Genomic DNA, 15,741 nt, shown 5'->3' with positions numbered 1-15,741 from the left:
CAACCTTTCTTCTACGCAATATTTTATTCTAAGTATAAACTCTCTTGCTATTAATAGATGCATAAATAATAATATAATAACATAAACTATTTTTTTTTGTTTTTTCAGAGAATTCTTACAATTTGAAAATAAATTTCAATTTACATATATCCACGATACGATATAAGTTAAATGATTTTTTTTTTCTTTTTTTTTTTTCAATTTATTATTATGCGGAAAAAGTCACATTTTCTGGTTATTATGAACTCATTAACATATGCAAAACATATCAGTATTATATAATCAAAGTTGTGTAGTACGATTAAATAATTTCTCTTCTGTAACTACAATAAATTGATACTGATATGATAAATGTAAATGTATATAGGTGTTTATACATTTTAATTATATTTAATACATATTTTTATATACATAATAAACATATAATATATATAAGTAAGTATAAATAATTGTATATTATACAGGGTGAGTCAAAAGTTATTACATGATTTTTACCTTATTTATTTATTATAGTTTTGTTTGTGCGAATATACAATTGAAGTTTTGTGTGTAATTTTATTTTTAAAAATGCAAACACACACACATACATGTGTCTATTTTAAAATGTAATGTTAACAAATATACTCATTCATACACAAAATACATGGTTGGGTTGAAAATTTGAAGTCACTTTTATTTAAAAAAAAAAAAAAAAAAAAAATAAAGTATATTTTGGAAGTTTAAAACTTGTCAACCCACCCTCGTACATATTATTACTCTTATGTAATTGAATTAAATTCTAAGAAAATGTTTGATAGAATAATTCAACAATTTTATTATTCAAATTTATTGTGACATTGACAAAATTGAATAGCCTCAAAATGTTTAGCTTACTTAGGAACTTTTAACCCATCCTGTATATAATGTAATATTACATTTATATATATATATGACTATATGTAATATATTTTACATGACGTGATTGCAAAAAAAAAAAAAAAACAAAAAGGATAAACATATGCATTTAAATTTGAATAAATTGAAACAACAACAAATGTTATTACATAGAAGATTGAACTTATTAATTTGTAAATATAAATAATTGTGTGTTTCAACTTGATAGTATTTATATTACATATCGTTTTACAAAAGTTAACACAGGAGCAAGTTTGGTATGCAACGAGATAACTCGCTACTATTTATCCATTTACGTTTTGTTGGTAATGGCAACGTAACTTTACAGGAAATGCCTTGCTAAACGTTAAAAAGGGGAAAATTTTCTCCAGAGTTAACGGTGAACGTACATGTATGTATATAATATTGTTTTATTTTTGTTCTTTTTTTCTTTTAGCTATAACGAAACGTTGTTACTCTGGATATAGTATAAACATAAACATAAAAAAAGAAAAAAGAAGTTTCTAGTGATTATAAAAATACAAATACAAGTTTGAACAGATTGCAGAGTGAAACTTGTGTACGCGTAAAAATTTTGATATCTTTTTTTTATCTTATTTTTATATCTTCTATAATAAATAAAGCATATTTTGTAGATACAAAATGAGACCATAGGAGTAGATAAATAATGATATAATCATATATATATATATATATATATATATACGTACATCGTTAATTATATACACAGTAATAAATAAATATGCGTTGAATATTAATCTTAAAATTATGACAAGTTTATTTTAATCTTATTATATATATATATATATTTATATTTTCATTATTTTTCACTGTTACTTATATATTCTGATTATAATCTATTTCTTATTTATATATATATATAGAAAATTAATTATACGTAATATAAAGAAAGATCAGTTAAAAGTAAAAAATATTAGATTATCATCTTATTATAGATTTAGATATATATTTACATTGATTCTCTCATTTTTCAATCTTCTCTTATTCATGATTCTTTTTGTTTATTAATGTTTTTTTTTTTTTTTACATCTATAGCAATACAAAAAGAATTGTGAAAGATAGAAAAATATCTAATAATAATATTCCTAATTTTTGATGATGTTGATGATGATGATTTACGTGTACGATTCATTATAATTACATCAAGGTAAAATAATGTGACATAAATAATATTTCATATTTCTATATATTGACAAAGTAAAACTTAATATTTAATTAAATATTTGACTAAATGTATAAACAAATCATGAATAAAGACTAAAAATTAATAGCTCATCTACTCATATTAAATGTGCTTTTAAACTGAATAAAAATATTATATTTATAAACAGTATTATATTATTGATCATTTCTTTGAAAACAATCTAATTGTTTACTGACAATAAAATCAAAGTCTTTCTTCATATTTTATTTTTCAAAGTCCGTTTATGTACATCGCAAAATTTTTCCATTAATTTGTTTTGTTTTTTTTTTCCTTTTCATTTTTCACATTTTAAAAATATCTTAGCTTTTGCTTTATCCAAATGGATCATACTATATCTCAATTTCATGATTTTTTTTTCATCAACATAACGAATCTCGCTAATGAACAACTTCTCAATTTGTCGTATCAATGATGCGATTTGAATATTTTTCCTAATGTATTTACCGCACGGCAGTTTTTTCTTTTTTTTTTTTTTTCTATATTTTGTTTTCTTTCTTAACACATGACAGTAGTCCATGATGAAACTTAGGCCCACTAAGTGCTGCTCAACTGGTTAGTCTTGAGAATTTACATTGCTAGTGAGATGAATGATTTAGTGCATTAATTGCTTTTTTCTTTTTTTTTTTTTGTGATTATTTGGATTATTAGGATCAGAAAACTTTTGAATTAATTATACTCAATAAAATTCTAAATCAATATTAATAATTACAGACTCACTAATTCTTGAAATAATGTCAAGAAGGACAACCAGTACACCACGGAGAAGGCCCACTGGCACTGGAGGTACGGCAGTGTGTTAAGCAAAAACATATCACAATAATTGTATAAATGTGATCTCATTCATTCATTATTGTAGATGTAATAACAGTACCTAGAATATATACTTTACTATAGTAGTAGATAAATGTATAATAAATGCTATTATACATTTATATTTATGTCCTAATCATTCGATGCTTTTGGTCATGTAGTTTCAGATACTTTTTTAGATCTATTCACTTTCTTATGTTTAACCGTTTCTGTCGCAATGTCTTCAGAAAACGATGAATCTTTTAACTTTTTTCCACGACCTACGTTTCTCTCTTCATTCTCCGAACCAATCGATTCTCTATTAGATCTTCTTCTTTGACGTTGTGGTACTTGATTTTGCGACAATAATGACTCATGCATTTTTTTTCGTTTCATCTCCCACAACATTTCTTGCCTTTGTACTATCTCTGGATATCTGTATTTTAAATAATATATATATATATATATTGAAACTTTACATATAATATTATTAAATTGAAATAAAGATTATACTTTTTTTGAAAATCCGTATTTGGTGATATTGGTAAACGCCATCCCTTTTTTGGTATCTGTACAGCTATGTCTGAAAATATCTCGTTTATTTCCAGGAAAGGAATTTTAATGGTGTTTGATACAGTCTTTCGATCAATATATTCTTGTTCGGTGAACAATAATAACTGAAACATATATATTCAATTAAATTTAACAAGTTAAATGTCAAGCATTTTTTGTTAAACTTTCTATTTATGTCATAATGATTTGTTAACAGTAGAAAAACATTACAGTGCCAATCATTGATGACCAACTGAACAAAAGTTTTAAGCTGGTCTATTGGAACCAACGTGGTAGCGTTTAATGTGTTAAGAAATATTATGAATAAATGTCTTTTATAAATTAATTAACATTTTTAATTAACTTTAGCGATACTTACGATATAATCTCTAGCCTTACACATGAGATCTGCTGGTATACCATTTATAGACGATTCACTTTCTTTAATATAAATAAGATCACTATTTACAATCCAGTTTCCTTGCACTAGCATAGCTATCTGTTGCAAATATTTTAATATAGATGCATTATCGTGTTCTGGTAATATAAGCAATCGTAACGTTGCGAACGACAACACTTTTACTGGAAATAATAAATACATTGAGATAATTATTAAATATTAAATTGTTCGTATAGAATAACATTGTTTTTCTTTTTTTCTTTTTATACATACTATGTCTAACATGAATCTTGACTTGATCAGGAAGCGGTAATGTTGTAATATAATCAAGAGACAGGGAACGATTTTGGACACTTTGTTCTGAATTATTAGATGGCACTAAAAATTGTAAATATTGTTTATTTGTAAGATCCAATGAATTGATACTTTCTTCGGTCGATGGACAAAACATTTCCAAACGTGTAAGCTGTAAAAATAGATAATAAAACAGTATGTTTTAAAAATTGTAAACGTTTAATAATAATAAATATACATTCGGAAAAAAAAAATATAAATCAATGGTTATACACACATCGGCTTGTGTACTATTGACCGGAACATATTTCGTGTGTATCCATTTTTCTGCTGAACTCATTTTTGTAAAGGTTTGAAAAGATTGTTCCTGCATCTTTTTAACAAAATCTGTTTTTTGTCTGTCAAATGTTACACTAACTTGTTTAGGTCCTTCATCTTCTTCTTCAGTATCTATATTATTAATAACATATAATATATATTAATATATACATTTTGAATGTATAAATAGAAATTAACCCTTTCGCTACGGACGCCGACTATAGGTTGGAACTTAAATAGTGGCAACTATATATTCACAACCGACACAAAAGAGTTACATGTTTGCACCTGTTACTGTCCTTCAAAGTAGTCACCATTATTTAAGTTCCAACCTACGTATTTGTACTTACCTTCATCATTAGCTTTAGTTTCTTCTCTAGCACGTTTATCACTCTTATCAAGATAATTAAATTGTGGTCTTAATTGAACAATACTTTTAATTGGAGTTATATGTAGTTCACCATCTTGGTATACAGCAGCTGCATAATTTGTGGCCTCTGGTAATGTACGGGTAGAATGCAAAGTCATCTTATCCATTAGATCGCTAAACAAGTAATTGTTATATTATAAATACCAAATCTTTTAGCAAATATTATATATTTTTATAAATCTAAAATGAACTCTCTTGTACGTAGGATATTTTGTAATTGATAATACAAGCGAACAGTTGATGCTTTTACATGAAAAAGTTAAGTAGAAAATGTTGAATACACAATTTTTTCATATAAAGTTTTCAAACACGTGTGTATTTAATTGAGTTTACAATCCTAGAAATCAAAAGCTTTGTTCAATAAGATAGTAAACTCCATCGAATTGAAACTGAATCCAAATGGATGAGTAATTGATAAATATTATTTTACATTTTTGATTTAGTTTGATATGTAAAATCATCTTCTGTTCACTTGTACCATTATATTTCTTTTGTAATATCAGAAATTCTATAAATACCTGTCAAAAATTTTGTTGTCGTCTTCTTGATCAAAATTAGAATTACCATCAGCATTAATAGCAATTTGTCTTCCTTTCATTTTATCATAAGTAGGACTATATGTATCATAAGCTATTTCTAATTTGACTTCTGTATTTTCTGGTTTTATAGAAGAATTTAAAAATGTTGCATCATCATATCCTTGATCAGCAGGACGTGTAGGATATTGAAAGATGAATAATTTATTTTCAAGAGTTTTGGATAAAAATACTGGAATCTACAAAAGTATTCATATACAAATATAAGAAAATAAAATGTGCATAGTGAAGAAGAAATATTTTGAGGTTAATCATTTTTTTAATTCGTAATATTTATTTTTTTAATAATTTATTTACAATGTAAATAACTTCAAGTTAATTATTATTATTAATATATATTTTATTATTCGAACAAACTTCCAATCATATTATTTATTACAAAAGCGTCTAACCTCAAAATCATAAAAGAACAATAGCACATGCAATACGTATTAATAATAAATAAAATAAATATTAAATAAATATATTATTAAATTAACCTCTTTAACTACCGGATCATCATCACTATCCGTCGTATCTAAATTCGACATTTTTATTATATATTTTATTATACAGTTTGTTTTTTAATAGACAGAAAGATACCCAAATTCTTCAAGCACGTTGCAGAACTAAAACCGTAATACTTGCATTAGCACGCGTTCATGTTTAAAGATCAGATGATACCTAAGACAGAAAATTATCTGTAGATAAAAGTAGAGACCTTTAATCATTGTTACCAACTGTAGGAGAAACGTACGTATTATAATATTATATATTATTCACTTTAGTTATTATCCTATATTCTTCTCCAACATCGTAGAAATACAATTATTTAAAACTTAACAAAATGGGTGATGTACAGTTTTATATATTACAATAATAAACTAAAAATAGTCAAAGAAAAATGATGTATTATAATTAATTAAAATTCAACTTTGATATTCACATGACTCACTCATAATTGTTATGAAAAATAAATAGTTCACAATATAGTGTAACTATCTGATTGATATGCATAAATGATATAAACTTAGCGTAATATATTAATTTTATAATTATACTGTTTAGTAAAATTTATTATTCAACAAAATGACTTCGATGTTCTATCAATACGAGCAAGCATCTCAAAGATCTAAACAAGTGGTACCTCCACCAATTCGAACAGACATTGTAAGTTTACATTTATTTGATTGTATCAAAATTTAACAACATTTTTCTTATATTAATAAATAATATTGTTACAGAGTACGGCTGGATTCATTCAAATGAAATTACAAGATGATGGTCCGATATTCACTAAACAGAAAATCATTTTTTCACCTTCTGATAAGATTATTCATTTAGTAGTCAGTAGTAATTTAATTGTAATAGCTATGGCTAATAATGTTCTTCTTCGTATTGATATGAAACAACCTGATAAAGTAGAAGGTATTGTATTTATACAAACATATCACATTCTAATTAATTAATTAATTAATTAATTAACTTCTAAAAGACTATTTATATGTTTACAGAAATTGACATTTCCAAATATGCTGTAGGAATGAAAATATCCAATTTATTTTTAGATCCTTTAGGTTATCATTTGTTAATAACATTAACATCAAAGAATGGAGATAATCCTCCACCAGAATTATTGTATTTACACAGGAAGACTATAAAATTAAAACAAGTATACTGAGATACAAATCTATTGTGTTATCCTACATCAATAATTTAATATGAAACATTATACTTTGACTTTCTTATTTTTAGGCTGGAAAGTTTAAAGGTCATGAAATTACAGCAGTAGGATGGAACTTTTCGAATACTTCAGAAACAGTAACTGGACCAATTCTTTTGGGCACTTCTAAAGGTTTAATTTTTGAAACGGAGATCAGCGATGGTGATAAAATATTTAATACAAGCTTGGAACAATATTGGCGACAGGTAAATTAGCAAAAGGTTTTATAAGTTATTCTAATAATAATAATATCATTAGTACAATAGATTAACATAACATTATAGTTCATTGGTTTGTTTTATTCCTTAATTTATTATTTCCAAAGCTTCCTAACTATTTACCTCTTTACGGTGCTAAGGAGGTAGAAGGATTGGTAAGTGGGAAATAATTTATTTTAGCGTATCAATGGTGTGTGTCTGTTCATTAAAGCTATAACACTATCATATTTGATATTAATAAAGCTAACAAAATATTATGTTATTATTGAACTTTGATTTTTCTAGGTATTTGATATAGGAAAGAATAGTAAACCTCCAATTACTGGTTTAGAATTTCACAAATTACCTAACTCTGATAAATATATGATTATTGTCACTACTGTTATGCGTATTTATCAATACATTGGGTCTGTACAAAATCCTGATGAAAAGCCATTATTACAACAAGTATTTAACAAATATTTAAATATACAAGGTAAGAGTAATTACTTTTCTAATGTCAAATGAAAATATTTTTGCTAATAATAATAATAATAATAATAATAATAATAATAATAATAATAACTTTTATTTTGTATAGAAAGTTTTATCGAAATGATAAGCTCATTAAGTTATTCAAAATTACAATTTTTCTATCCATCGCTTGGTGCATTACCAAAGTCATTTGGTTGGTTGACTGAGACTGGTATATTGTATGCATATGTAAGTAATTAGTTTGTTACAAATTCATATATAAATTATTATATAATATAAAATATAATGAAATATTTAATCTTACTTTTTTTTTCTTTCTTTATTAGATAGATCCAAATTTATCAGATCCAAAGAGTGTATTGGTAAAGCAACAAATGATAACATGTCCTGAAACGAGTCTCATGGGAAACAACGCATCTAATATCAACACAACACCACTCTCTTTTGTATTAACGGAATTCCATGCTTTATTACTTTATCCAGATCGTGTGAAGGGCATATCGTTATTAAATCAAGATCTTATTTTTGAAGATATATATAATGATGTATATATATATGATTAATTTTTGCATTATATCATATATTACTTTTATAATTATATGCACGTATATATAATAATTATATATTTTAATGTAGACAGTTGAAAAATTGCTCAACATTGTGAAAGATCCGATAAACCGTAGTATTTGGGCATACAGTGAAAGAGCAGTCTTTAAATATAAAGTAACCAAAGAAGATAGAAATGTTTGGCAGGTATACATTTTTTGTTTTGTTTTTCTATTAATAATTAATAATTAATTAACATTGTATTAAAGAACAATCATATTTTTTTTTAGGTATATCTAGATAAAGAAGAATTTGAACTAGCTAAACAATATTGTAAAGATAATCCAGCATACATTGATCAAGTATTAGTGAAACAAGCAGAAATGTTATTTAAAAATAAACAGTAAGTTTTGAACTGTGTTTTTTTTGTTTTTTGCTATTTATTTATTTATTTATTAATACTTATTTAATAATGTTATTTTTGTTTTTGTTTTTAGATACGAAGAAAGTGCTTTAACTTATGCAGACACTCATTCATCTTTCGAAGAAATTTCGTTGAAATTTTTACAAGAGTGGCAAATAGAAGCTTTGAAAATATTTTTAAAAAAGGTAATCATATCAATTTTCTTTTATTTCGTAGATATATAAACATTTATTAATATTATTTATTTGATATAATTTTTGTTTGTAGAAACTCGATGGTTTGAAATCACAGGATAAGACTCAAATAACCATGATCGTTGTATGGGTAATAGAATTATTTATGAATCAAATGGGAGAAGTAAGAAGTAAGGATAATTCATATACACATAATCCACAATATATAGCGTTGCAAAAACAATTTGACAGTTTCCTTTCTATGCATAAAGTTGAGGTATGTTGTAATTATTATTTTGATTTGAAATCTATATAATATACTATCTAAAAAAAAAAAAAAAAAAAAAAAAACAAAAAACAAAAAGATATAATTAATTTGTTCTTTCCTTTTCTTTCTACAGGAGTGTATAAAGAAAAATCGTAAAACAATTTACGAATTAATGTCGAGTCATGGTGATAAAGAAAATCTAATGCGTTTAACAATAATGCATAGTAATTATGAAGAAGTAATACGACAACATTTATATAAAAACAATTACTTAGAAGCTTTAGAGGTATTAAAAAATCAAACTAACAAAGATTTGTTTTATCAATTTTCTGGTACGTTGCTTCAAGAATTGCCACGTCCTACTGTGACTGCTCTAATTTCACAAGGATCTTTATTGAAACCATCAAAATTGCTTCCAGCTTTAGTATCTTGTAATAGCGACGAGAAACATGTAAGAGACTTTTAAAAATATTTCAATAATATTCTTTAACGTATTATAATGAATATTTTTTTTTATTTGCATTGTTCATAGGCTAAAGAGATCATCAGATATTTAGAATTTTGTGTTTATAAACAAAGTTGTCAGGAACAAGCGATACATAATTTTTTACTTTCACTTTACGCACGTTATAAAGAAGAAGAAGTTATGCATTATATTAGTTCACAAGGTAAGTAATTATTACAGTGGGTGTATATATATTTCTTGTCATAGTTTGTTTGTTCTTTTATAATATAATTATATTTCTTTTAAGGCCAGTATATTGGTATGGTACATTATGATGTACATTATGCTTTAAAACTATGCCAGGAGGCTGGTTTAACAGAGGCATGTGTACAGTTATCAGCTTTGCTTGGTTTATGGACAACAGCAGTAGATTTGGCATTGACAATTAAAGTCGATCTTGCTAAACAAATTGCAGCAATGCCCTCTGAACGTGACGATGCTTTACGTAAAAAATTATGGCTTAAAATAGGTGATATATATATAAATTATTTCTTCTTATGTTATATATTTTCAGTAATTTTTTCATTCATATTTTATTATTTATTTATTTATTTTTCTTTTTAGCTGAACACGTAGTACGTGAAAAGAACGATATACAACAAGTTATGGAATTTTTACAACAATGCGATTTAGTTAGGATAGAAGATATTTTACCATTCTTTTCAGATTTTGTTACGATAGATCATTTTAAGGATGCCATTTGTAAATCCTTACAGGTATATATAAATCAATAGAATAGATTAATAATTAATAAACGCAAACATTATTATTATTATTTAAATAGGATTATAATCGGCATATTCAAGATTTGAAAGAAGAAATGGAAGAAGCAACAAAAGCAGCTGAAGTTATTAGAAAAGATATACAAACTTTTAGAACTAGGTATATTTCATGTTAAACATCAATATAATATAAATATTTGTAAAAGAAGAATATTCAAAATACACAGTAATATACAATTATTATAACTGTAATTTTACAGATGCACTTTCGTAGATTCGAGAGATACATGCAATTCTTGCGACGTCCAACTATTATTAAGGCCTTTTTATGTATTTCCTTGTGGTCATAGATTTCACAGTGACTGTTTGGTTGCTGCATTAACGCCTATGTTATCAATGGATCAACGAACAAAACTTGCTGACCTTCAACGTCAACTTACCTTTATTTCAAATAGATCTGAAAATACGTCAACGTCAACTAGATTGACACCTTTACCTGCAAAGGATCAAATTAAAGCTGATATCGATGAATTGGTAGCTTCGGAATGTTTATACTGCGGGGAACTAATGATAGAGTAAGTTATTTCTTTTCGTTCAGTTATAAAATATTATGTCTATTTGTTTATTTATTATTTTATAATCAATGTTTTTTTTATTTTTGCACATGTTATATTTCAGATCAATCGATAAACCATTTATAGAAGAAGAAGATTATGAAAGAGTAATGAGAGAATGGGCATAATTACAATGAAGGTAGTAAAACATGTTTAATAAAATATCTAATAAATATATAAATAATGATGTCCACCATCTCTTGTTTAAAATATTATTGTCTGTCTATTTGTAATTTATACACCTAAATAAGTTTTACTATTTTTAAAGCATTTTATTTGTATTTATATAAAAATGATATTATGAGCCACCGTTCAGTGCACAACACATCGATTAACAAATCCACTTTTTGAAAAATCTTAAATTTAAAGTAATTAAACAATACACATTATTTCATCGCATTTCTCAACTTTTTCTTTTATGGAGTTAATCGACAATGTGTGCACTGAACGGCTCCATATTATGAAAAAATGTATGAAATATTACATGTTTTTTAATCCAATCTACAATTTATTTGTATTTTGCGCATTTTTGTTTTTGTTTTTTTTATTTTCTCTGTCCAAGAATAAATTATATAAATGTGTAAAAAAAAAAAAAATTCAATTTTTCTCTGTACTCTTAATACAAATACTTTTTTAATATCAAACATGCAAGAAAGAAATATTCATACTTAATTTCATACTTAAATAATACATCATATTTTTCGTATAATAATTATCAATTTTTTTTTTTTTTTAGGTATTTATTATTAACGCTTCCGCTTTTTTGTCACGTTTGCTGACAGATTTATTACCATAGATATAATAACGTAAGGGTTTACGTGACCATTCAGGACCACAACTATCAATACCTATTCTTGCACATTGAATAATTTTGATTTCTTCTTGATACGAATCATCTTCTATCCAAAGACCTTTCCATTCGCATAGCGAATATTTATTATGATTTTTATTTAATTGAAAAGACATACAAAGTTTTGAAGGTCCATTACAGAGTTCGTGTACTTTGAAATCTTTGATAGTTCCTTTCGACATATTAGATTTTTTTTCATAATTCGTTGACTAGTCATATATTCCATGCCTTCTAAAGGTTCGACAGCTCTTATTAGTACAGCACTTCCATCACCTAAAATCTTAAAGTTTTTGTGTTAGCTTTGTACTCTTTGTTTCATTTGTTAACATTTCGATTTTCTAATAATATATAATAATGAAATAATTGAATCGGTTGGTACGTCTATCAAATTTTTAACATTTACAATTGGGTACTCTGACAATAGCAGTGGATTTTTCATAAGGATCACTTTCGATCCATAAATAATTACAATTATAAATTAATTTTTGATTAAATTCATCTTCCTCGATAACGAATGAAGTACAAATTTTAAACGAATTATTACAAAGATCAGTAGTTTTCAATTTTTTAACATCCTTCGTTATTTCTTTTTCCTTTTGATTTTCTTTAACGCGCATATTTTGAAGCAATTCCATATAATCATGACCAATTAAAGGTTCAACAGCTTTGATCAATACATAAGCATTGGATTCTAAATTATTTATTGAAAAATATACTTTGAAAAATAATGAATGATTTATATTAAAGATTCTTCTTAACTCACCTTTACTAGATATGTTAAAGCAATAGTACATGCCGTAAGTCATGTATATGTAAATTGTTCCAGGTGACATGTACATCGGTATATTGCGAGGTGTAACTTTGTTTTGATATGCATGAGATGCTTTATCAATTTCTCCTAAGTAACCTTCAGTTTCCACAATTCTACCTTTTAATATCGTTCCATTTTCTAATCGACGAACAAGTACTTTTCCTGTTGAAATATCAAAAAATGATATATTTAATATAAAACCATTTGAGACAAATATACTTTGTACATGTTGACTAAATTGAATTACCTAATAGATTTTGAGCAAGATCTTCGCATGGTGTATCATAAAATTCAAATGGAAGACGAGACGAACATATTTCTTTTTCCAATGGTGTAACCGGTGGATCCTCTAATTGTTTCAATTCATCTTTCATCATTTCTAAATCAACTATTGCTCTTATTTTTTTTCTCGTTACATTTTTATCCGTATCAGATATTTCTATGATTTCTTTCTTTCCTATTATACAGAATTTTTTTTTTTTTTTTTTTTTTATCAATACAAAATAGAAAATAATTGTAATATTAATAATTAAATGTATATTTGATTACCCTCAAAATCTTGTAATTTAATTGTTTCTAAAGATTTATCATTCTTATTTCGTAATACTTTTAAATTAATTTTAGATCTTTTTATTTGTTTATCCTTTGATTGTGGTAAATTCTAAAAAGTATTATATATATAATTATAAATGAGACACAATCAATGAAGAAATATTTTGTTCATTACAAATTTATACAGAAAAAGAAAGAAAAAAAAACAACTACCTGTTTTGTTTCTGGAATCATCATAACTGTTTCAGAAGTATCATTTTCATTAGGATTTATCTTATTATTAACAGAATGAATCGTTTTGCTTCTTTTCATTGAGAAATTGTTAAATGTTAAATTAAATGTTTTACGATCAATGATTTTTATTTCTGTATATTCTATTGAAAAATAATTCTGTTAAAAATATTAAATTATCATTTTATAGAGATAGATATGTTTGAAGTTGAACAAGAGAGCAGATAAACGTCAAACGTCAGTGGTACCACCATTAAATTAAAAACAACAAATATATATCTCAAGAGAATATTATTTAAATATCTATATTTAGATATATCATCTCGTTGTGGCGGTAAAAGTGAATAGGAGATATAAAAAAATTAGTTTTGATATTATTGAGATTAAACGTCATGTAAATTTGTTGTTGGTTTGTTTTTATTCACATTGATTTAACATAATGTTGTAATAAAATTATACGTACGATGCAAAACTTGATTTAATGTTTTATAATTAATCAAACGTTGGAAAATTTGATTCATCGACGACATGTAACTATTCTACGATATTTATCAAAACGGTCGGCACAAACTTTTGTTAGGTTATGTATTACGAAACTTTTCTCCAACTTGTTTTTTTATCATCCAATTTCAAGAACGTAAGGGATAATATTTGTATTTCAAATGTCTCAAAAAAAAAAAAAAGAAATAAAATCGTGTCGAATACTAGTTCGCATAGATATTTAATAAAATAATAATAATAATAAAGTAGAACTATACGAGAGAGATAGAATCATTTTATTTAATTTCAATGAAAAACACATTTTTAATGTATATTTTTTTTTTTCAAAATTGATAAGTAAGAAATTATTTTTTCTATTAGAATATTGGCCACTAATTAATATTGGAATTTATATATTAAAAAACAATTCATTTAGAAATATAAAATATATTAAATATTTGTAATAAAATTTTGAATATTACCGCGGCCATATGCAGCTCTTGAGTTTTAATAATTATCCGACAGAGGTTACTTCAATAGATCATTACTAGGGACCCTAATCATTACTAGGAGAATTCCCCATAGAGATACTACACATAGAACAGACAAGCCAGCATAAGACCTGTCGACGAAATAAAAAGAGATAGAACATGAGAGGTTGATGTTGTCTCTCTCTAACTTGCGCTGAGTGGCGCATGCGCATTAGTCTGCTAGTAGAGGTGGCACGACAAGTCTAATGCGCATGCGCCGGTACCGCATGAGTTAGAGAGAGACAACATTAACCTTTCAAAGAGTTTACGCAGAGACATTTACATTTACACAACCGCCTATTGTTTGTCTACTCTTTCTGTAATATCTCTATGGAAATGGAATTCCCTCGTAAGGGAATAGATGACGTCACATTATCCCCACTATCACTCTACGCTTCCGTCATTATCACGTGACATGAGCCATGTTTTACGATACGTATAGTTACTTTTCTAATTTAATTTAAATTACTAATAGATAATACAATTAAATTACTAAATAATAAATTTATTTCTTCGATCTGGTAACGCAGGTTTGATAAATTATACCAGAATATATATATATATGTCGAAGTAAAACAAATCTAATGTTTTTCTATACAAATAATTTGGCGGGTTTTCAATCAATTAAAAATTGCATTATCATTGAGAATAGATAAGAAATGAATTTTATTGAAATCTAATTCAGAAGCACTGTTAGATTGCAGTTTAGTCATTTACAAACAAATGTTCTAATCTGATCGTCAAAAGTTGCACAAAGATTATGAGATTTATGAATTGTTTGCTTCATTAATTACATTTACAAACATAAAAGTAATAAATATAATTGACATGTTTTTTCGAATTTGACAGAATTTTCTCTCTTCTTTCTTTCTTTCTTTCTTTTTATCTTTCACACAAGTGAAATTAATTTATCTAGGTTAAACATTACATATATATTTGTATATATTTGCATAAACATTGATTTTTCATTTTACATTATCATTCGTCGATGATGTTCAATGCTCAAAATGTTTTTCTTTATCTGACTTTGAAGCTTTACGGAAATCGTATTGTCCTTTATCAAAGCTTGACCGACATTCCTTCCAATACTGCGGAACCATGCTTGAATTAATTTGAATTGACCGCATATATGCAGTATCAAGG

At 25.8% G+C, this 15,741-nt stretch overlaps 3 protein-coding genes and 1 long non-coding RNA gene across 7 annotated transcripts in view; 1 reads left to right on the top strand and 3 right to left on the bottom strand.

Moving 5' to 3' along the window:
• Positions 1–15,741, bottom strand: part of LOC149030638 (uncharacterized) — an 84,513-nt gene that overhangs the window by 20,518 nt on the left and 48,254 nt on the right. The gene's annotated exons all lie outside the window — the stretch shown is intronic.
• Polr3E (RNA polymerase III subunit E) lies at positions 2,086–6,134 on the bottom strand. Its single transcript, XM_015316554.2, has 8 exons — positions 5,978–6,134; positions 5,421–5,677; positions 4,823–5,016; positions 4,432–4,604; positions 4,134–4,326; positions 3,840–4,042; positions 3,422–3,585; positions 2,086–3,344 (listed from the first exon to the last, which is right to left on the bottom strand). The coding sequence occupies exons 1-8, from the start codon at positions 6,026–6,028 to the stop codon at positions 3,083–3,085; spliced, it is 1,497 nt and encodes a 498-aa protein (XP_015172040.1). The 5' UTR covers positions 6,029–6,134; the 3' UTR covers positions 2,086–3,082.
• On the top strand, positions 6,212–11,340 carry dor (vacuolar protein sorting-associated protein 18 dor). 3 transcript variants are annotated; one of them, XM_015316550.2, is made up of 20 exons: positions 6,212–6,230; positions 6,546–6,647; positions 6,722–6,905; positions 6,992–7,149; positions 7,233–7,406; positions 7,526–7,573; positions 7,704–7,893; positions 7,999–8,120; positions 8,219–8,437; positions 8,529–8,645; positions 8,729–8,841; positions 8,936–9,047; positions 9,130–9,312; positions 9,437–9,754; positions 9,836–9,971; positions 10,056–10,277; positions 10,373–10,524; positions 10,593–10,690; positions 10,791–11,105; positions 11,209–11,340. In XM_015316550.2, the coding sequence occupies exons 2-20, from the start codon at positions 6,567–6,569 to the stop codon at positions 11,270–11,272; spliced, it is 3,006 nt and encodes a 1,001-aa protein (XP_015172036.2). In that variant the 5' UTR covers positions 6,212–6,230; positions 6,546–6,566; the 3' UTR covers positions 11,273–11,340. The 3 variants fall into 3 exon arrangements, with proteins under 3 accessions (XP_015172036.2, XP_015172037.2, XP_089034325.1); XM_015316551.2 differs by lacking the exon at positions 6,212–6,230 and adding an exon at positions 6,263–6,471; XM_089178199.1 differs by lacking the exons at positions 6,212–6,230; positions 7,526–7,573 and having other exon boundaries at positions 6,263–6,647.
• Positions 11,544–14,234, bottom strand: LOC107064211 (uncharacterized). Of its 2 annotated transcripts, none has more exons than XM_015316633.2 (6): positions 14,052–14,228; positions 13,571–13,731; positions 13,355–13,466; positions 13,053–13,262; positions 12,758–12,967; positions 11,544–12,267 (listed from the first exon to the last, which is right to left on the bottom strand). In XM_015316633.2, the coding sequence occupies exons 1-6, from the start codon at positions 14,116–14,118 to the stop codon at positions 12,095–12,097; spliced, it is 933 nt and encodes a 310-aa protein (XP_015172119.2). In that variant the 5' UTR covers positions 14,119–14,228; the 3' UTR covers positions 11,544–12,094. The 2 variants fall into 2 exon arrangements, with proteins under 2 accessions (XP_015172119.2, XP_089034330.1); XM_089178204.1 differs by having other exon boundaries at positions 12,129–12,274; positions 14,052–14,234.

This window comes from Polistes dominula, unplaced genomic scaffold (assembly GCF_049000335.1).
Source record: "Polistes dominula isolate Pdom_NZ unplaced genomic scaffold, Pdom_raw_medaka contig_77, whole genome shotgun sequence".
Lineage (NCBI taxonomy): Eukaryota > Metazoa > Arthropoda > Insecta > Hymenoptera > Vespidae > Polistes > Polistes dominula.
Note: the sequence above shows the minus strand (reverse complement) of the source record. Positions and strands in the feature narration are given on the sequence as shown.